Below are 22,519 nucleotides of genomic sequence, written 5' to 3'. Positions count from 1 at the left end.
TCCCTCATTCTCCCCTCCCTCAGTTTCCTCTCTCTTAATTTCCCCTTCCTAAGTCTCCACTCCCTCAGTTTCCCTTCCCTCAGTCTCCCCACCCTCAATTTCCCCTTCCTAGGTATCCACTCCCTCAGTTTCCCCTCTCTTAGTCTCCCCTCCCTCATTCTTCTCTCCCTCAGTCTCCTCTCCCTCAATCTCTCTTTCCCAAGTCTCCACTCCCTCAATTTCCCCATCCTCAGTCTTCTCTCCCTCATTCTCTCCTCCCTCGGTTTCCTCTCTTTCAATTTCCCCTCCCTAAGTCTCCACTCCCTCAGTTTCCCCTTCCTCAGTCTCCACTTCCTAAATCTCCACTCCCTTAGTTTCCCCTCCCTCAGTCTGTCCTCCCTCATTCAATGCACAAGATTTGAAAAACAAGTTTCACATCACCTAACCACTGGTTCTCAAAGGGCTATGTCTTTTTACTGACTCTTTTTCAACCTGTATGCTGGGCCTTGTCCTTTGACCGAGGGTTTTCAATGTAAAAAAACATTATAATGGATTGGCAATACGGAGAGACCTGTGTGCTCTTTAACTGTGAAAAAACATTGTAACACCTCAATCCAACCTGCTTTTAGAACATCGTGGGGTTAAGATCGAACATAAACATTCAGGAAATGTGTAAGTGGCGCACAACTCCTATTGCCTATATTGTCCATGACCAATTTCACTATATGTAATTAAGTTGTTGTTGCCTGCACTCATCCTGAATTCACAGCATTTAAAGGGTATATTCTCTCTGGTTCTCTCCTAATCAGAAATCTCCTTTATCTTTCTCCAACCATAGTGGGTGTAGTTTGTTAAAAAGCTGTGCAGATTCCAACACAAATGGATTTGGGTAAAAGAGTGATTCATTATCTTCATATCTCATGTAATGTGCTCGCTGACAGGAGGTTCTTGGATCAGTGTTTCCTCATTCCGAAATGTCGCTGTAAAAATCAGGCAAATATCAGGAGTGACATTTATGATCAGTAACAGGCAGCCAAATTGCTAATCCACTTAAACATATGGAGCATTGTTTATGTCTAAGAGTGGCAAGCTGTAAAACAGGTCACATCTCCAAAGTAGATTGAGTGACTGTCACTGCTAATGAGTCATGCTTGGCAGCTCTTTATTTATACTTATATATGCCCAATAAATTTTCATTTTCTATATAGATAGAAGATATACACCAGTGTGCCAGATAGTAAAACAAATCCTACTATCACTGCTTGTCAATATACATGATACAATGGTGGCAATTGAAGGCAGCTCAACATCACCTTCTCAAGAGCAATTAGGGATGGGCAATAAATGCTGACCTAGCCAGCAGCACCCACAAGCCACAAATGAATTTTAAAAAAATATTTTCGGGTCTGTCCTCCCTGACATCTCAGCTAGCAAAAGATACATTTTAGTTTGCAAAGAGGTCCTATTTTGCTGCACCTTATTGTTAGACATTAAAGCAAACAGAAGATTGCATTTCTAGATAGTCTGTATGTGTGCAAATTGCCTGCAGAATTTCCTACATTAAAACAGTGACTACACTTCAAAAGTACTTTATTGGCTCTTAGGGACGGCCTGAGGCCAAGAAAGGTGCTATATAAATGCAAGTTCTTTCTTTCTGCAGCGCCTCAAATCTTGATTGGAAGAAAAGGCAGGTTGGGGGCTTGCACAAACATGTAGCTTAATGTCATTCTTGAAATGGCCACTCAGGAATGGTTTTCCCTCCCTGTCTGTCCATGGAGAAATGGCTGGACTCCATTCAGTTCCTCGGTTGTGATTCTGAACACACAGGAGGTGGGAATCAAGAACCATGAGCCCACATCTGCCTGTGCAGAGGCATTTCAAATCAGCAAAACTCTGCTCCAGAAAATAGCTCCTTGCGATTCTAACAAAACTGCTCCAATGTCCTCAGAATACCATTAATGTGCTCTAACTGTCAATTTTTAAATTCAACACAATTAACATTTATAATGTAGTTGCCAGTATTTTGAGACTGGCAACCACAGAATTGTTTGAAATACTCTGTGGCTCTCAACTCTATTGTCATTGCCAAGATCCAGCTGTGCACAAGATTGCAAGTGGTAGTGCCCAGGGATCTAAGGAGTGTGAGACTGTCTCCTCCAGAGGACCCCTGCACTGTTCATTCCTGAGGCCAGTCTGTGACCTTATCCAGAGCTATACTATCACTTCCAAGTTCTTGTGGAAGCATCAACCTTTTCACAGAAATGCAAAAGTGGCAGTACAGGTGCTCGTAGGTCTGCACTCTAACTAGTCATTGAATCTATGGAGCGCATGATTGTTGTGTAATCCTAACATATTCTTGCACTGTATCACTTGGCAACATGTGATACATTCTCATTCCATGAGTCATGGATGGGCTTACCGATCTAATGGGTTGATCCAAATACACAATAGGAAACAAAAGTTAATCTCACTTGTGTATTTGAAATATCAGAATTGGTTCCAGACTTTGTCACAATTGGAGTAAGTGGACTATTTCATTGTTCATGACAAAACCTTGTAAAACTTGGGGGTAAACTGACTTTTGCAATGTAAAGAAAGAAACAGAGGATACAAATGCAATAATTCATATAAGTTGTTATAAATTCTGAGAATTTACCGCATGCTCTGGTGACATTCATTAAAATTGGATTGTCAATGATTGGAGTTGTCAGGCTGCTTTGGACATGCAGGGTAATAAACAAAGGAGTAGCTGACCATTATGACTGTATGGTGACACCAAAAACATTGATAATCTTTTAAATGAAAACCAAATCAACAAAATTGGGATAAATCAGGCACAGCCCCTAATTCAGGTCAGCTGTAAAACCAAGAACAAAGTTTAAAGGAAACTTACAAACTTTAAATCAAAATGTGATTAAAGGGGTCAACAAAACACCCCAGTCCCCGCGGTGCCCACCGAGCACGGAAGGCCTCGAGAGTGCCAGCAGACACCGCGTGCTCCTTCTCCAGGGACATCCGGCAGCGAACGTAGCCGCGGAAGAGGGACAAACAATCGGGCGGGACTCCCCCGTCGATCGCCCGCTGCCTGGACCTGTTAATGGCCAACTTGGCCAGGCCCAGGAGCAGGTTCACGAGGAGGTCCTCCTCCTTCCCGACCCCCTTCCGCACCGGGTGCCCATAGATCAGGAGCGTGGGGCTGAAGTGCAAACAAAACATCAATAAAAGGTTTTTCAAATAACTAAAAAGGGAGTGCAGCCTACAACACCCTATGTATACATGGTCCACGGACTCCACAAGACCGCAAAAAGGGCATGTGTCCTGAGAGTCCGTGAACCTATGCATCCTCTTATTATAAGGGACTGCCGCATGCAACACCCTCCAACCCAGGTCCCCGATAGAAAGGGGGAGGACACCTCCGTAGAGGGCCTCCCATCGAGGGCCTCCGCCGCCGGACGGCAACAAGGCACGCCAGGGCGTGTCCGGTCGACGGACAAGGGCGAGAAAATGGAAGGTGTGCAGCAGCAGTCCATACAAAAAGCCCCTCTTTGCCGTGCCAAAAGGCACAGAGGGCATGTCCCCGAGGCGGCTCATATTGCGGGGCACCAGCACCCGAGGGAGGGTTCGGGGCTTGGGGCCAATGTGGAACTCCGTCCGAACAGGGGAACGCTCAGACGGAAGACCACCGCGCACCTGGGCCACCTCAAGACCCAAAATAACGTCGGGTCCGAGCACGACCGTTCTCAGGTCTTGGATGGCATCGGCTGCGACCTGGACACTCACAGACGCGCGTCGCGCCAACTCCTGCGGGAGCATCCAGCCCAGTCCTCCGCCACCCAGCACGTCCCCGATCCTGGTCACCCCTGCGGCCACAGCCCTCCTCTCCGCCAACCACTGAAAAGGACGGAGGGGCGGATTCCTGAGCAGCGGCTCTCTGACGATAGCCGCTACTCCTGACGGGGGAGAGCTGCGTCGCGAGGCGACCACTTTCCAGACTTTGATCAGGTCCTGGTAAAAGACGGGCAACGCCTGCAAGGAGCCACCGAGGCCCAGCTGTTCTATAAACAGGAGCTGCACGTCATAATTCAGGCCGTGCACCTGACGGAAGAAATACGTCATCAGGGCACACCATCTAGGAGGAGGCTCAACGTAGAGGTATCGCTGCAGGGTCTGAAGGCGGAAAGTCGCCACCTGTGTGCGTAGGCACACTAGCGCCTGACCACCCTCCCTAAGCGGGAGACTCAGAACCTCGGCAGCGACCCAGTGCAATCTTTTGTCCCAGAAGAAGTCGACTAACAATCTCTGGATTCTTGTGACAAAGTCCGGGGGAGGGGTCAAAGTGACCAGCCGATACCACAACATGGCGGCGATCAGCTGGTTTATGACCAGAACTCGACCCCGGTAAGATAGCACTCGGAGCAGTCCTGTCCAGCGCCGCAGGCGAGCGGTGACTTTCGTCTCCAGTTCCTGCCAGTTTGCCGGCCAGGATTCCTCAGCGGGGCAGAGATGGACACCCAGGTAGAGGAGGCTGGTCCTGCTCCAGGTGAAAGGCCTGAGCTCCTCGGGTAGGGGATCCATCTGCCACTGACCGACCAGGAGTCCAGAACACTTACCCCAGTTGATCCTGGCAGAAGAAGCGGCAGAGTAGACTTCCTGGCACTCGCGCATCCTCCGCAGGTCAGCCGGGTCACTAACCATAAGGAGCACGTCATCGGCGTAAGCCGAAAGGACCACCCCGATGCCCGGCCCGCGCAGAACCAATCCCGACAACCTCCTCCGCAAGAGGCGCAGGAAAGGCTCCACGCAGATAGAATACAACTGGCCAGACAGGGGGCAGCCCTGACGTACCCCTCTCCCAAAGCGAAGGGGCGCCGTCAGGGACCCGTTAACCTTCACTAGACACTCCGCATTGATATTGCTGTGCTCCGATTAGGTGAGGTTCCTCATTAGGGGTTTCTGACTGGAAAATTTACTCACACAACACAAATGTGCTAAGTTATTTTCACAAAGAATGAGTTAGTTGTGAATGGGTTATAGAATGTTGGAAGGAAGTGTGAAAGGTCATACGTAATTCAGGTATTGGGTGGATAAAGGACTGAGTCAAACACAGCTCCAAAAATGGAAAGACAACCAACGTGAAGCTGGTTTTGTTTAAATTTGTTAACTGGTTCCCCTCAAATAGTCCTAAATATACTGAAAGATACTTGATATTATTTAATTTTTTAAAAATTCATTCATGGGATGTGGGTTTCACTGGCTGGGCCAGCATTTATTGCCCATCCCTAATTGCCCTTGAGAAGGTGGTGGTGAGCTGCCTTCTTGAACCGCTGCAGTCCCTGTGGTGTAGGTAAACCCTCAGTGCTGTTAGGCAGGGATAATGTATCCTGTTCTGAATCTTACATCTAACTCGCAGATCACGGCAATGTTTACCCATAGTCTGGGGTCTGAGGCACACTTGTGATATTGAGCTACTAAATTAGCCTGTATATTTCAGGCCATTGCTTTTAATGGATAGTGAAGTCCCATACAACGCTGCTGTGACTGAGTGTCACAATCCCGAATTCTATGCATTTTGTTTTGGTGAAGCTTAGGCTGTTTCAGGTCAAAAGTCTCACTGGTATTCCAGAGACACAGAGTGAGGTCAATTTGGGGACAGTAGGTCAGAAACAAGGATGTTATGTTTGGCTTTCTTTCTCTTTTTTTGATTGCTAAGTTCAGTCAGAAGCTTTAGACATCCTGACTCCTGAGTCAGTGAGATATTATCTTTTGAAACAAAAACAAAATACTGCAGATGCTGGAGATCTGAAATAAAAACAGAAAATTCTGGAAAACCTCAGCAGGTCAGGCAATATCTGTGGAGTTAATGTTTCAGGTATGTGACCCTTCATGTAGGGTCATCCATCATGGTAGATCTGCAATACTGTATTAGTGGTTATGTTAAATTTGAATAAAACCTTGGTTCTAGTACACTTGGAATAATGCTTACAGTCCTGGTGGTGGAGACCAACAGAGACCGACAGAGGGAAGGCTAACACATGGATGGGAAGAAACCCTGATGTCAGAGAGTGTGGGAGGTGTTAGATACTCAATAGATATTGTGCTGTCAGTCACAGGTTCTGTCTCCGTATTATAAAGAGGATATTGAAGTACTGGCATAGGTTTTCAAAAGATTTTCAAGGATGATATCCAAAGTGAGAGTTTAGAACTATCAGGAAAGACTAAATGGGTAGAGGCACATTTTTCTAGAAAAGTGAAGAAGACCAAGGGGTGACCAAATGGAGATTTTTAAGTTTACTGTACAATTATAAGGTTCTCCATGTGGGAAGCCAGGGACATTTCCAGTGTCCAAGACCAGCATGTGTGCAGGAAGTGTGTCCCTCTGCAGCTCCTGGAAGCTCGGGTTTCAGAGCTGGAACAGCGGCTGGGGTAACTGTGGAGCATCCGTGATTCCAAGATCATCGTGGATAGCACATTTAGAGAGGTGGTCACACCGCAGATGAAGAGACTCGAGGAAGGAAGGGAATGGGTGACCACCAGGCAGTCCAAGAGAAATAGGCAGGTAGTTCAGGAGTCCCCTGGAGTCTCGCTTGCAAATCGGTATTCCATTTTGGAGGCTGATAAGGGTGCTGGTTCCTCCAGGGAGTGCAGACAGAGCCAAGCTTCTGGCACCATAAACAGCCTGTCTGTACAGGAAGGGAGGAAGAACAATAGTAATTGGGGATTCTATAGTCAAGAGAACAGATAGGCACTACTGTGGTCGTCAACGTGACTCCAGGATGGTGTGTTGCCCCCCCTGGTGCCAGGGTCTGGGATGTCACTGAACAGCTGCAGGGCATTCTGAAGGGGGAGGGTGATAAGGCAGAGGTCATGGTACATGTTGATACCAATGAGAGGTAGAAAGAGGGATGAGGTCTTGCATCAAGAATTCAGGGATTTAGGCAGTAGACTAAAAAGCAAGACCTCTCAGGTTGTAATCTCTGGATTACTCCCAGTGCCACGTGCTAGCAAGCTCAGAAATAGGATAATAGCGCAGATGAATACGTGCCTTAAGAGTTGGTGCTGGAGGGAGAGTTTTAGATTCCTGGATCACTGGGACTGTTTCTGGGGCAGGTGGGACCTGTACAAACGGGACGGTCTACATCTGAACCAGAGCGGGACTAACATCCTTGTGGGTGGGTTTGCTAGTGCTGTTGGGATCAATGTTTGATAAGCATCGGACACAACGGTTCCGATGGTGATTGGAAGATTTGGGCCAATATATTTTGGGACCGTAGCTTTAAATCTAGGATAAATGAAGGGGGTCATGTGACTGTTCTGCAATCTGTCTAACAGGAAGCCTGGATCATTTGATTGTTAGAGATTAAGGGAAGGCTTTAGGTTGCTGGTAGGAAGGTGCAAGAGACAATGGCAGCAGTCTCTGAGTTTACAATGAATAGACTCTGAGTCTCCCAAAGTCCCAGAAAGATGTTGTTGGTATCAAGTGTGAGCAGCTGTGATGTAATCGATCCATTTACTTCTGAGATGAAAGTGAGTTGTGATCAAAGATAACTGATTAGCATTTCTACCTAAATAGATGGTAAATATGTTTCACATTGCCATGGGGAAGAGGGCAGAGTAAGCCATTTTTGAGATTAGGTTACGTGTTTCTCTACAAATCAATGAATATAACAAAAAGGCAGACAGCAGGGGTTCTGTGTGGTCGGCAGAGAGAAAAAGCTGTTCAACTTTGTGAGCTGATACAGGAGAGAGATGGTCTCTAGTCAAAGAGACGGCAAACAGCCCTTTATGGGTTCCAGGAGATTTGTTCTGGCATAGCCAGAGGGAAGGAGAATTATCAGATTTAAGGAATCTAAAATTTAAATCCAGGTGGTGGAGACTGACAGAGGGAAGGCTAACACGTGGATGGGAAGGAACCTTGATGTCAGAGTGGGGGGGGTGTTAAATACCTGATAGATATTGTGCTCTCAGTAACTCTTCTTCACATTCACACAGTTCCATGGATCACCACTCCACCTCGCGATGTGTACAATGTTACAGGCAACGATATTGTCTTTGGCTGTGAGGTGTCGGCATATCCCATGGCTCTTGTGGAATGGAGGAAGAAAGGAAATGATAACTTTCTGCCGGGGGATGATGCTCATATCTCTATCCAGGTAAAGACTCTGTTGCTATAAGCCAGGTTGTTAAATTGGTAACATGTTTTGAATATCCCTGAAAAGAGAGACATGTTGCTGAAGCTTTTTCTCTTGCACTTATCAGGACAAATGCAAGAATTCCAAATTTCAAACAATCACAACAATTTACAGTACAGGAGAAAAGGGTGCTGATTGTCTCACAAGTCGACTCTGCCTGGCCAGGGCATTGCCATATAGAAAGCATCAGGAAACTATAGGCCCCCTATGCTTCTGGTTTGAGGAATTCCCACACAGGACAAAATGTGTCACGTTCCCTCTTTTATTTCTTTCTCCAGGCACGAGGTGGGCCAGAACGATATGGTATCACAGGGTGGTTGCAGATTCAGGGACTGAAGAAGTCTGATGAGGGAATCTATACCTGTTACACAAGGAATAAGTATGGAGAAGCATTCGCATCTGCAAGTTTGAGTGTCTACGATCCCGGTAAGACAAAGAAACATCATTCTCACTAAAATCTTAAACTTCCTTGTCAGTGCTAGATCTAGCTCTAGGGTTTCCCTGTAGATCATTGCTATCCAAATTAGAACGTGAGCACAAGAACTGATAACTACCCCTTGATTCTCTATTTTTTGAAAATGATATGCTCCAATCACAAACAAAGTTAAACTTAAACAAAACCAATTATATAGGTATGAGAGGAAAACTGGCTAACTGATTGGGTAAATAGACTAAAAGTTATTTTGGGAAATAAACAGTGGGAAGCATTTAAAGAAACAATTCAAAATGTTCAATAAAAAATATATCCCATTGAAAAAAAACTCAGCAAGAAAGATCCATCCATGACTTTCTAAGGAGATTAAGGAAAGTATTAGATTAAGAAGAGGCATATAATGTTGCAAAAAATAGTGGTGAATCTCAGGATTGGGAGTGTTTTAGAAACCAGTAAAGGGCCACCAAAATATTAATAAAAAGGGGAAAAACTAGCATATGAAAGTAAACTAGCCAGGAATATAAAAACTGATTGTAAGAGCTTTTATAAGTATTTTAAAAGGCAAGGAGTAGCTAAAATAAATGTTGGTCCCTTAGGGGGAGAAACAGGAGAAATTATCATAGAGAATGAGTTGGAGACTTTTTTTTTATCTGTCTTCACAGTATAAGGCAGAAGTTACATACCAGAAATAGAGGGTAACCTAGGGGTTAATAAGTGTGAAGAAATTTAGATAATTAATATCAACAGAAAAAAAGTACTGGAGAAGCTTAAGGGGCTAAAATTCAACAAACCCCCAAGACCTGATGACCTACATCTTAGGGCTCTAAAAGAGATAACTGCAGAGTAGTGGATGTGCTGGCTATGATTTTCCAAAATTCCATAGATTTGGGACTGGTCCCAGCAGATTGGAAGTTAGCAAATGTGACAATGCTATTCAAGAAAGGAGGGAAAGAGCAAACAGGAAACTATAGACTAGTTAGCCTGACATCAGGCATTGGAAAAGTGCTGGAACCTATTAAGAAAGTCTTAACAATGCACTTACAAAAGCATAGTATAATTAGAAAAAAAAGTGGTTTTACAAAAGGGATATACTGTTTGACAAATTTATCAGAGTTTATTGAGGATGTAACTGGTTGCGTAGATAAATGGGAACCACCAGATGTAATATACTTGGATTTCCAAAAGGGATTTGATGAAGTGCCACATAAAGATTAATGCACAAGGTAAGGGCTCATGACATTCAGGGTGATATATTAACATGGATAGAGGATTAGTTAATGGACAGGAAGCACAAGTGGGGATAAATGCGGCATTTTCAAGTTAGTATGCTGTGACTAGTGGAGTGCTGCAAAAATCAGTGCTTAAGCCTATCTATTTGCAATTTATATTAATGACTTAGACTAAGTGACAGGGAGTAACATATCTAAATTTTCTGATGATACAAAGTTAGGTGGGAATGCAAGCTGAGGAGGACACAAAGGCTGCAAAAAGATAGGTTAAGTGAGTGAGTAACTTCACTGTATAGGATGCAAATAATATCCCAGAAATAATTGTGAGTCAGGAGGTGAAAGGGAGGGAGGAACTTAAAACAATTACAATCATCAGTGAAAGAGTACTAAGAAAATTATTAGAATTAAAAGCTGACAAGTCCCCAGGTCCTGATGGATTTCATCCTATGGTCTTAAAAGAAGTAGCTGCTGAAATATACATTGGCTTTAATTTTCCAAGATTCCCTAGATTCTGGAAAGTTACTCACTCACTTAACCTATCTATATCTTTTTCAACATTCAACATTTTAACATTCAAGATTGGAAAGTAGCAAATGTGACTCCTCTTTTGAAGAAAGGAGGGAAACAGAAGGCAGGAAACTTCAGGCCCGTTAGCTTAACATCTGTCATAGGGAAATCATTGGAATTTATTATTAAGGAGGTTATAGTGGGGCACTTAGAAAATCTCAATGCAATTAGGCAGAGTCAACATAGCTTTGTGAAAGGTACATCATGTTTGACTAATTTATTGGAGTTCTTTATGGAAGTAACAAGCAACATGGATAAAGGGGAACCTGGAGATGTGTTGTACTTAGATTTCCAAAAGGCATTTAACAAGGTGCCACCTCAAATGTTCTACACAAAGTAAGAGTGTGGGGGGTCGGAGTAACACATTACCATGGATAGAGGATGGTTTGCTGAAAGGAAACATAGTGGGCATAAATGGGTCACTTTCGGGTTGAAAACATGTGAAAAGTGGAATGCCACAGGGATCAGTTCTGGGGCCTCAGCTTTTTACAATTTATATCAATAACTTGGATGAAGGGGAGAAACGTTTAGTTGCTAAATTTGCTGATGACTCAAAGATAGGTAGGAATGTATGTTGTGAAGAGGACATAAGAAGTCTGAAAAGGGACATAGGTTAAGTGAATGAGCAAAAATTTGACAGATGGAATATAAGGTGGGAAAATGTGAACTTGCTCACTTTGGAAGGAAGAATAGAAAAGCAGCATATTATTTAAATGAAGAGAGATTGCAGAATTCAGATACAGAGGAATCTGGGTGTCCTGGTACGTGAATCACAAAGTTAACATGCAGGTACAGCAAGTGATGAGGAAGGCAAATGGAATATTGTCATTTATTGCAAGTGGAATGGAATATAAAAGTAGGGATGTTTTGCTACAGTTGTACAGGACATTGGTGAGACCACATCTGGAGCACTGTGTACAGTTTTGGCCTCATTTAAGAAAGGATATAAAAGCATTAGAAGCAGTTCACTTGACTGACAGCTGGGAGGGAAGCTTATCTTATGAGGAAAGATTGGACAGGCTGGGCCTGTATCCATTGGAGTTTAGAAGACTGAGGCGTGATCTTATTGAAACATATAAGATCCTGAGAGAACTTGACAAGGTTGGTGCTGAAAGAATGTTTCCTTCTGGCAGAGACTAGAACTAGGGAACACAGTTTAAAAATAAGGGGTCTCCCATTTCTGACAAAGAAGAGATTTTTTTTTCCCTGGGGGTCGTGAGTCTTTGGAACTCTCTTTGCCCCAAAAGCAGTGGAGGCAAGGTCATTAAATATTTTTAAGGCCTAGGTAGGTGGAGTCTTCCCTAACAAGGGAGTCAAAGGTTATCGGGGGTAAGTGGGAATATGGAGTTGAGGCCGCAATCAGACCAATCATGATCTTATTGAACGGTGGAGCAGGCTTGAGGGGCCAAATGGCCTACTCCAGTTCCTAATTCATATGTTTGTTTGCAACAGAGTGGCAGGTGGAATGTAATGTGGGGAAAAGTGAGGTTATTCATTTTGACCGTAAAAATAGAAATGCAGAATATATTTTAAAATGCGTGAATTTTGTAAATGTTGATGTTTAAGGGGACTTGGGTATACTTGTACAAGGAATACAAAGTTAGCGTGCAGTTAGGAAAGGAAGTGACACGTTCACCTTTACTGCAAGGGGATTGCATCTAAGAATGAGTAAGTTTTGCTACAATTGTACGGGGTTTTGGTAAGAACGCACTTAGAATACTGTGTGCCATTTTGCTCCCTCTATTTAAGGAAGGATACACTTGAATTGGAGGTGGCACAGTGAATGTTCACTAGGATGGTCCCTTGGGTGGGACGATTGACCTACAATGAGAGGCTGAGTAAATTGAGTCTATATTCCCTGGAGTTTAGAAGACTGAGAGGTGATCTCATTGAAACATTCAAGATTATAAGGGGCTTGACAGAGTACATACTGAGAAGTTGGGCCGGATTTTTTCAGAGCCATTTAAAAATGGCAGGCCAGACCCAATTCCGGGATTCCCACCCCCATTCCTGATGCCCCGGTTTTTGCTTGCACAGATAAAAAGCCTGCACCCTGCACTCCTGACCTAACCGGCTAAATTACAAGGATGGGCATCTTCTAGCCCCCTGTAATTTTCATGGAGCCAGGCTAGCTCTCCACAACTCATGGTTCATGGATCTCATAGGAGTTGTGATCCATTGTCTGGTATTTGTATGTTCAAAAGGTCTTACTCATGTCCACCATGCGCCTCATGCCCCTTCCATGCCAACTCATTATGCTCTTTATAGATGCTTGGTTGAGAGTCCAGGCTTCCATAAAAGGATTAGCTCTGTTGACACTGGTGTGAAGAAATGGAAACTTTGTTTAATTGGCACCTTATATGATGGTATTTATATGATTTCTGTGATCTCTGTCAATGGCTCAATGTTTATTTGCACAAGTACTTAATAACTTCTGTTATTTAATACTTCAGAGGTTTGGTTGAATGACACATTTACAGGGTTGTAGCAACAGCAGTTTTTAAGAAAATTATGAATGGGCAGATTTTCTATACAATTGCACACATGCAACTATTACTATAGAGGTCATTGGTTCTGTACAGTGTGTATACTGGGCGAATGGGCATGGAAGTGCCATTAGTTGGCACAGAGTGTATGAGGGGTCATGGGGGTGGGTGGGAGGACATGGGTTAGCATAACAGGTATGAAGGGCATGGAGATGTCATGGAGTTGGTAGGGGTGTGAGGCAATATGATGGGTGAGGGCTAGAGGGCCTAAGGAAACAATTGGGGCAAAGTCCCAGAGAACTGAGGCAAGCCTTTAAACCAGGCCACCTCAGCACTTCGCTGCTCGTGGTTGCCTCTGACCTGCTTCCAGGGGTGCCAGGCCCAACTCTATCCTGTTCCCTCAGCCCTGGAGCAAAAATTGGGTCTGACAGAGCATTTTATACCAAGGCGGGTTTGCCAAGTTGGGAAATTTATTGATGCGAGTTACCTTCCTCTGTAGCAAAAAGCTGGCTTCTTGTTCCCCTTGGTGGGGGAATCTAGAAATTGTGGACAGTTTCAGGATAAGCGGCCAATTATTTAGGACTAAGAAGAGCAGAAATTTCTTTACTCAAAGGGTTGTAAATCGTTGGAATTCTTAATGCCATAGGATTATTGAATACATTTAAGACCAAGATAGACAGATTTTTGGTGTCTCAGAAAATCTCAGGAGTTGCATCCTAAGAACAGCCATGATCACATTGAATGGCAGAGCAGCTCAAGGGGCTGCATGATCTTCTCTTGCTTCTATTTCTTATGTTCCTATTTAAAAATTCTATCAACCTCAATTTTTAAATTAACAATTAACCTGGCATCAACTGCAGTTTGAGGAAGAGAGTTCCAAACTTCTACCACCCTTTGTATGTAGAACTTTTCCTAACATCACTTCTCTAATTTTTAGACTATGCCCTTGGTCCTAAACTTACCAGCCAGCAGAAATAGTTCCTCTCTATCTGCCTTATCAGTTCTCCTGAATATGAAAATTTTGATCAAATCAACCCTCAAGCCCTAGGGAATACAACCTTAGCTTGCACAATTTCTCTTCACATCTTAACCCTTCTAGTTCAACTATCATTCTAGTAAATCTATACTGCAACCACCCCCACCCCCCACCCCCACCGCCCCCCACCACCACCAAGACTAATATATCCTTCTGAAGGTGTGTTGCCCAGAATGTTTTTAAATTTGTTTCGTGGGATGTGGGCATTGCTGGAAAGGCCAGCATGTGTTGGCCAGCATTCATCCTTAATTGCCCTTGAACTGAGTGTCTTGCTCAGCCATTTAAGAGGATAGTTAAGAGGCAAAACATTACTGAGGATGTAGAGTCACATGCAGGCCAGACTAGGTAAGGATGGCAGATTTTCTTCCCTAAAGAATTTTAGTGAACTAGATGGGTTTTTACAATAATCGATGATAGTTTCATGATCACCATTACTGAGACTAGGGCCTGAATTTTGCGTTCTGAGGTCAGTGTGCGCCCGATTCAAATGCACATGAAATTGCGCCAGATGACATCTGGGCATGCATTCCGGAGTCATCGCGCATGCAAGCAACATTGAGGTCAGCAGGTGCACACAGGAGTTGGAGCCATGCCCATGCTGACAATTAAAGGGCCATTTAAGGCCAACAAAAAGCCAATTATACTCGATTTTACATTGCCTGTGCGATTTCACACTTGTCATATTGGTAAAACGGGCAGGCAGGCAGCCCATATTTAACAAATTGTCATCCAAGAGCAAGATGAAAAAGGTCTGGAGCATTGCCACTGTGAGTAGTGTGGAGTTTAGGAGATAGTTTGCTGCTGGTTGCTAAGTGAAATTTGACAGCTTCATCTCTGTTGTGAGCCTCAGTCTTTGCATTGCTAGTCTTCATTTCAAGACTGATTGGTGTCTCCAAGGTCCCTGAAGGATTTATACCAAGTGGACCCTTCCAGTCATCAGACAGCCTTCTGTTACCCTGGTAATGGGGATTGTCTACTCCACTGGTGGCATTTCCACTGAGGAGGAAGAGAGGTGTCCATAGGCAAATCCAAAGGAGTGACCTGTGGGAGGAGAGGTGCAGACACAAAGGGCCCATGGCCAGCAGGGAGTCCAAGATGGGAAGGGGCCACAGAAGACACCACTATCCTGTTCCCAGAATATACAGGCAGCGATGCAGCTACCTCAACATGTCAAAGGTGCTGTGCCGAAGGAGGCTTTGCCTCTCCAGGGAGACTGTGATCTCCATATGTCAGATGATTGGGCCTGAGATCACCTCCAACTGTGTGGGTGGACACCCCCATGCCAGTGGCTCTGAAGGGCACAGTGGCCCTCAATTTCTATGCTTCCAGCTCTTTCCAGGGTTCAGTGGGAGGATCTGTGTGAAGCCTCAATCAGCTGTCCACAGTTGCATGAAGCTGGTGACTGATGCACTGTTCAGGTGGTTTTATTCATTTCTGGATGGATGAGACCAGCCAGGCTGAGTGAACCAGAGGCTTTGCTGCAATTTCTGGGTTCCCCTGTATCCAGGGTGCCATCAACTGCACACGTGGCCATCAAGGCATCAGTGGGTGAGCCTTCGTCAACAGGAAGGGCTTCCACTTGATGAAAGTCCAGATAGTTTGTGACCACAAGATGCAGATTCTACAAATCTGTGCAAGGTACCCTTGCAGCTCCTACGATGCCTACATCCTGACACGTGGGTGCCAAGGTTGTTCAGTGCTCCTACAAAACAAGTGAAGCATACTCAGGCCATTAACACAATAGCAAAATTTATATCATGTTAGCACTCACATCAGATGAACATAACATGATAATGTATTAATGGCCACTCCAGTAAACATATTAACAAAACATGGCAGAACAGAAGATCAAGTCCTTCTTGTGCTCATGGTGCCTTAAACTTGTGTTTGTGAGTGCTGCATGTTGTTGCCGCCCCCACCACCCTCCCCATTCCGCCCCCCCCCCCCCCCCCCCCCCCCCCCCCCCCCCCACCGCACCCCCTCCCCCTCGCTGGGAGCGGCATTGGAGACAGCTGCTAACTCTGCTGTCTTGTTGGCCTTGATGACCTTGGCGGTCGTCCTTTAGCCAGTGAAGCCTATGCGGGCCCTGCATGGGAGGGAGAGTCCAGTCTGGCTGGGCAGTCCTCATCATCGCAGCCTCATCAGATGGTCGCTTGCAGAGGGGCGGAGGAGCTACTGCCGTGATCCGGAGTGCCCTGAGAGGAGCCCACAGAGACGACAAGCAGCTCGTGCGCCAACGTGAAGTTGGTCTGGACTTCCCTGCTCACCATTGATGGACAGGCACCCAGCAGAGATACTAGGTGTTTCATGCATCTCTCAGACTGGCAAGGCCTTCTGAGGTCATTGCCTGTGTGAGGTCTTGTAGGTCTGAGCACAACCCCAGGAACCCCTGATTCTGTTCCCAGAGCTTCCTATCCATGAGATTCATCACTCTCTCAATGGAGAAGGCAGTGTGCTCAGTGCTGAGGGTCATAACAGTATGGATTCCTTCATGACATAGATCATGGCATGCAAACCTTCAGGAATCTGCGTCAGATCCTCCTGCACATCCAGCACCTGCTGCCTAATCGGCGACTCCAGAGGCTCATCATCTGCCTCAGACTCAGCATGGTCCTGGTCCTAAGCAGTTCTCCGACTGCTGGTACCCTGGGCACTCTCTGCCTCCGCCTGCTCCTCGTGCTAGCGTGCTGTGCCCTCACCACTGTGCACTAACATTGTAGCTGATGATCTAATGCCCATTGAGATGTTGGTACCTGCACTGGTGCCTGGTGCAGAGAGGGGGTTTGATGCAGGTACATCTGAGAGCCACTGGTCCTCCAGTGTCAAGGGTGGTTCATTGGGTTCCTGCAATTGTATGCTGGATGGTGATTCTAGGGGAGAGAAATGATGTCATTAGTATTAGTCATCACACTGTCACTGGGCATGCTCGGCAGGCTGGTGAAACAATAGAGATCTGCAACATTGGTCCATCATCCTTCAATGAAGAATGGAGATTCCAGATTTGAGGTTTCCATTACAGATGAGACAACATGGCAATGTTTACACATTCCGACACTCTTACATCTGTGCACTGCACTCTTACCTTCATCAGAGACCCCTGCCTCTCCACGACTGGCTGACCGAGGTGGGCATCAGCACCCCATCTCTAAGGCATTCATCTCATTCCCCCTCAATATGAGCAGAATTGGGAGGCCTCTGCCTGTCCTTGACCTCTCGATGTTGTTATGGTTTCTCTTCTCCTGAGAGGACAGAGGAGCATTGGTTAGTCCACTATCTACCTGCAGCACCATTGCAGCCTGGCCAACTCTATCTGAGGAACACCTTGAAGAGCACATCTGAGTCTTGGCCCTCAACCTGTACAGCAATCAGGCCAAGCAGCCAAAGCTCACTGCCTTGACTGGCGCCGATATCATTGACAGTTGGCACACAGACTCTAACACCCCTGGAGTACCATGTGGGTGGGTGGGTGGGTTGGGGGGGGGGTGGGTTGTGGCGGTCAGCCTTTAATGCTTTCCAACACAGACTCATGCCAACTCAGTGCTCACCCTTGTCGAGTGCAGCAAATTATTGAACCTTTTACTGCCCTGCACCCATGTGCACCACACAACATCATGACTGCTGACCTGGGCTGCCACCTTTGCCAATACCTTCTTGGTCAGGTGCGGTGGCCTCCTCATGCCATCCCTGGGGATGAGGATATCCTGCCTGACACTCACCTCCTCCATGAGGATTCCCAGGCATTCATCCGAGAACCGGCGTGAGGGGGGGCGAGTGCCCACAGGACTTGTCCCTGTGCCTGATGTGCCCAGCAGGTGCAGATGCCATTGCAGCTCAAAAAATGTTTTGTCAAACAACTCCAAAGCTACAATGTGTCCCCTGGCAGCTTTCATGAAGCTGCCTCTGCTGTTTTTAAATCCCCCACTGGTTCATCACCCTTCCGAACACTGAGCAGACGCATTTCACACTGGTCGGCCCTTAATTGGCCACCCAGCATGAAATCAGGTTGGAAACACGATCTCGCCCAGGAAGAGATTGTCCGCTGCTGGGTCCGCCCACTTGCTGTGCACGCCAAGCGTGAAATTCAAGCCTGGCTTTCAATCCAGATTTTATTAGTTGAATTGAAGTATGAGGTGATACACTTTGGAAGGAATAATTTGACAAGGAAGTATTCAATGAACAGCATAACACAACGAAGTTCTGAGGAACAAAGGGACCTTGGCGTGTGTGTCCATAGATCTCTGAAGGTGGAGGGGCATGTTAGTGAGATGGTGAAAAATGCATATGGGCCACTTGCCTTTATCAATTGAGGCATAGATTACAGAAGTACGGAGGTTATGTTGGAGTTGTATAGAACCTAGGTGAGGCCACAGCTGGAGTACCGTGTGCAGTTCTGGTCACCACATTATAGGAAGGATGTGATTGCATTGGAGGGGGTGCAGAGGAGATTCACCAGGGTGTTGCCTGGGATGAAACATTTAAGTTATGAAGAGAGGTTGGATAGACTTGGGTTGTTTTCGTTGGAGCAGAGAAGACTGAGGGGTGACCTGATCGAGGTGTACAAGATTATGAGGGGCATGGACAGGGTGGATAGGGAGCAGCTGTTCCCCTTAGTTGAAGGGTCAGTCACAAGTGGGCATAAGTTCAAGGTGAGGGGCAGGAGGTTTAGGGGGGATGTGAGGAAAAACTTTTTTAACTAGAGGGTGGTGACGGACTGGAATACACTGCCTGTGAGGGTGGTGGAGGCGGGTTGCCTCACATCCTTTAAGAAGTACCTGGATGAGCACTGGGCATATCATAACATTCAAGGCTATGGACCAAGTGCTGGTAAATGGGATTAGGTAGGTCAGGTGTTTCTGACGTGTCGGTGCAGACTCGATGGGCTGAAGGGCCTCTTCTGCACTGAGATTCTGTGAATTTAAATCCCACCAGCTGCCATTGTGGATTTGAACCCATGGCCCCAGAGCATTAGCCTGGGCCTCTAGATTATTAGTCCAGTGACCACAACTATATCATTGTCTCCCCTACTGCTTATAGTATCAGAGTCACAGTATCACACCATCTTTACAGTGTAGAAGGAGGTCATTCAGCCCATTAAGTCTGTACTGGCTCTCTGAAAGGGCATTCCACCTAGCTCCACTCCCCTGTCTTATCCACATAACCTTACACATTCGCTCTTTTCGGATAGCAATCCAATTCCCTTTTGAATACCTCAATCAAACCTGCCTTTGCCACCCTTTCAGAAGTTTGTTCCAGACTCCAACCACTCCCTGCATGAAAAAACGTTCCTCAAATGATATTAACTCCTATTGACAATTATTTTGAATCTGCGACCTCTCGTTCTTGATGTTCTCAAGTGGGAACAGTTTTTCACTATTTACTCCAAATATGTTGTAACCAGTGTTTTATATAGCAGCAGGATCACTTCTACCCACTTGCTATTTCCCCATAGCCCTGCAAATGTATCCTTTTTCCACTATAGATCAATTAACTTTTGGAAGTTATTATTGAATCTGTGTCCATCACTCCCTCAGGGCATGCATTCCAGATTGTAACAACTCTCTGCATTAAAAAAAATTCCTCGTCTCCCCTGTGGTTAATTATCTTAAGTCTCCCTCATCTGGTTACTAATACACCTGCCAGTGGAAACAGTTTTTCCTTATTTATTCCATCAAAGCTCTCCATAATTTTGAACATCTATATTAGGTCTCTGCTTAACCTTCTCTGTGCTAAGGAAAACAATCCCAGCTTCCCTAGTCTGTCCAGATAACTGAAGTCCTGTGTCATTCTGATAAATCTCATCTGCACCCTTTTCAATTTATAAAGTATATATTTGTCACTGTGTTAGCTTGGCCGAGTTGTTAGCACCATTGCTTCCAAGTCCGCAGGTTATTCAGTTCATAACTGAGGCTGAGACTACAGTGTAGTACAATGCTACATTGTAAGATGCGCTGTCATGTATTAAACTGGGGTCCCCTCTCCCATCAGCTCTGTGAAAGCATTCATTGGCTTGTGGTTTGAGGATTGTGCTGTGACAACTTGGTTATCTCATTAACAACAGTTATTACACTGCAGAAGGTATATATTTAACTTGCTGCGCGGGTATAAGACTGGAATTGCAAATCAGCTTCCTTTAATAACTATTCCAAAATGGAACATGAAATTGAGTGCTGGCATCTGATCAACATCATCAGTGGCAAGTTGAAAAGAAGCACTCTAAAGCGATTAAAGACAATAGCCTCAATTTTAACTCTTGGAGGCAGGACGTACCCAATGCTTTCCTGCCCCGATCTGGCTGCCTGCAATTTTAAATTTCAGGCTACAAGGACATCTTGTCTTGCCCCTAGCCAGTGAGTTCCTCTTTAGGTATGAAGATCATACTCCCATGATGTCACTGGGGCCCAGTCAGTTTTTTTTATGTGAGGCCAGCACAGGTGAGCAGTGATGGCTTTACTGTCAGAGCAAACTTGCCAGGTGACTCAGAGTACCTAAAGAGGTCCAGAAAGGTGAGTTTTATTAATTGTTATTAGTTTCATTGTGGTCCAGGAGTGACAGAAATGTGCCTCTGAGCCCCACTATGAAACCCTGGGTCTCCTCTGCCACCTTAGCCGCCCCACCTCTCCTTCAATGAGATTCCCCCCTCTGAGACTTACCTGACTGCTAGGTTCACAGCTGCAGCCTGCTGCCATGTGAATTCCCACTCTCATCACTGGTCAAGCAGTGATAAGGCCCAGGAGTTTAAACCACACTGGGCCTTGGCATTAAATCTATTGCTCTCCAGAGCCCGTCATGCACAAATCCCACCTTGAGTTAATATCAGGGCTTATATAAATACAATGTCTTTCTCTGTAGTCTCACATATGGGTTTAATGCAAGTGTGATTTTAACCCACAGATTCACCATTAGCAGTGGAAATGAGTATGAAAGGCAAAGATAGAAAATATATCACAAATGAAGAGGAAGATGAAGAGGATTATGACGATGAAGATGATGCTTATGACATCTCGGGTGACTACGAATACTGAAAAACGTAAATGAACCTTGCAGAGTGTACCACAGTTATCCAAGTATTAACTATTTGATAATAATGCGTGGCCTTTGAGTAACATGTTGAGCTGTATATAGTTTAAACACTGTCATTCAAAAGTACCTTTAGATCATTTTACTGTCTGCAATTTTGTACAACACATATAATTTTTAAATGTTTCACTTATAGTCCTTAGTGATATGCTGTACTTTACTTTCCTGCTGGACTGTACATTGTGTATTAGTAAACTTGCCTCTGCTTTTGTGATGCCTATGTAAATCAACAGATGAAAACCTTCACAATTAAAAAAAATTAATTAATTGGGACCATCATCTGTGACTGCCCAAGAGCTAAAGGGAGGATAAAATAACAAGAAGCCTTTTAGGTCTTTAACCCAGCTCTACGCTTTCACGGACTCTACACACCCATTTATTCTCCTTTGACAGTCCATGCACCTGCTACCTTTATCAGAGCTTTTACTCACTGATTTTTACCTCCTCCCACAGCTAATGCACATGCTACCCTATCATGGACTCTACACAATGATTTAATCTCTCTCCATTGTCCTAGGCAGGGGGTTGGGATCCTGAGAGGAGGTTCTGCAGGGGGAGAGGCACAGCCAAAATTAGAAGAGAGAGCAAGTAAGTCTGGAAGGCATAGAAATTATATGCCAGTTAAGGCACAAGGGTGTTTGGCAAGGTTAGATGGTATTTATTTTAATGCAAGGAGTCTGATGAATAAGGCAGGTGAGTTGAGGGCACAAATTAACACATGGAAATGTGATATCATTGCTGTCACAAAGACATGGTTGAGAGAGGGGCAGGATTGGCAGCTCAGTATTCCAGGGTATAGGGATTTCAGGTGAGGCAGGGAAGGAGATAAAGAAGGAGGGGGTAGCGCAATATTGATCAAGGAATCAATTGCAGCAGTAAGGAGGGATGACACCTTAGAAGGCTCCTCAAATGAAGCCATATGGGTAGAACGAAAAAACAAAAAAGGAGCAATCACATTGCTGGGAATGTACTATAGACCCCCAAATAGTCAGAGAGAAATAGAAGAGCAGGTATGTAGGCAAATTTCAAAGAAGTGTAAAAATAATAGGGTAGGAATAGTGGGGGATTTCGACTTCCCCAACATTAACTGAGTTAGTCATAGCGTCATAGGTTTAGAGGGAGCAGAATTCTTATGGAAAAGGACAAGGATGGGCCAGAAATCAGAGTTCTAAATCGAGGGAATGCTGATATTAATAAGATCAGATATGATTTGCCAGAGTGGACTGGGAGCAGCTACTTTCAGGTAAATCTGTGTCAGAGAATTGGGACTCATTCAAGAAGAAAATAGGGAGAGTAGAGGGCTAACATATTCCAGTAAAGATAAAGGGTGGGACAAACAAACCCCAGGGAACCCTGTATGTCGAGGGATATAAGGGATTGGATAAAGAGAAAAAGGGAGGGTTATGGCGGATACAAAAGCTCAAAACAGCAGAAACCCTCGAGGAGTATAGAATGTGTAGGGGGAAACTTAAAAAGGAAATTAGGAGAGCAAAAAGGGGGCATGAAAAAACATTGGCAGGTAA

At 45.1% G+C, this 22,519-nt stretch overlaps 1 protein-coding gene across 2 annotated transcripts in view; it reads left to right on the top strand.

Annotated features, from left to right (window-relative positions):
• The window catches only part of LOC121281184 (kazal-type serine protease inhibitor domain-containing protein 1-like), a 37,774-nt gene extending 16,511 nt beyond the window's left edge, over nucleotides 1–21,263 (top strand). For both annotated transcript variants that reach the window (XM_041193946.1, XM_041193945.1), the window contains 3 exons: nucleotides 7,969–8,129; nucleotides 8,447–8,594; nucleotides 20,811–21,263. In XM_041193946.1, the coding sequence (XP_041049880.1) occupies nucleotides 7,969–8,129; nucleotides 8,447–8,594; nucleotides 20,811–20,941 (440 nt within the window). In that variant the 3' untranslated portion in view covers nucleotides 20,942–21,263. The remainder of the gene's footprint in view (nucleotides 1–7,968; nucleotides 8,130–8,446; nucleotides 8,595–20,810) is intronic.
• Nucleotides 21,264–22,519: the final 1,256 nt, after the last annotated feature.

The sequence above is a fragment of the Carcharodon carcharias genome, chromosome 8 (genome assembly GCF_017639515.1).
Source record: "Carcharodon carcharias isolate sCarCar2 chromosome 8, sCarCar2.pri, whole genome shotgun sequence".
Classification (NCBI taxonomy): Eukaryota; Metazoa; Chordata; class Chondrichthyes; order Lamniformes; family Lamnidae; genus Carcharodon; species Carcharodon carcharias.
The sequence above is the reverse complement of the archived record's forward strand: the minus strand, read 5'-3'. Positions and strand labels throughout refer to the sequence as shown.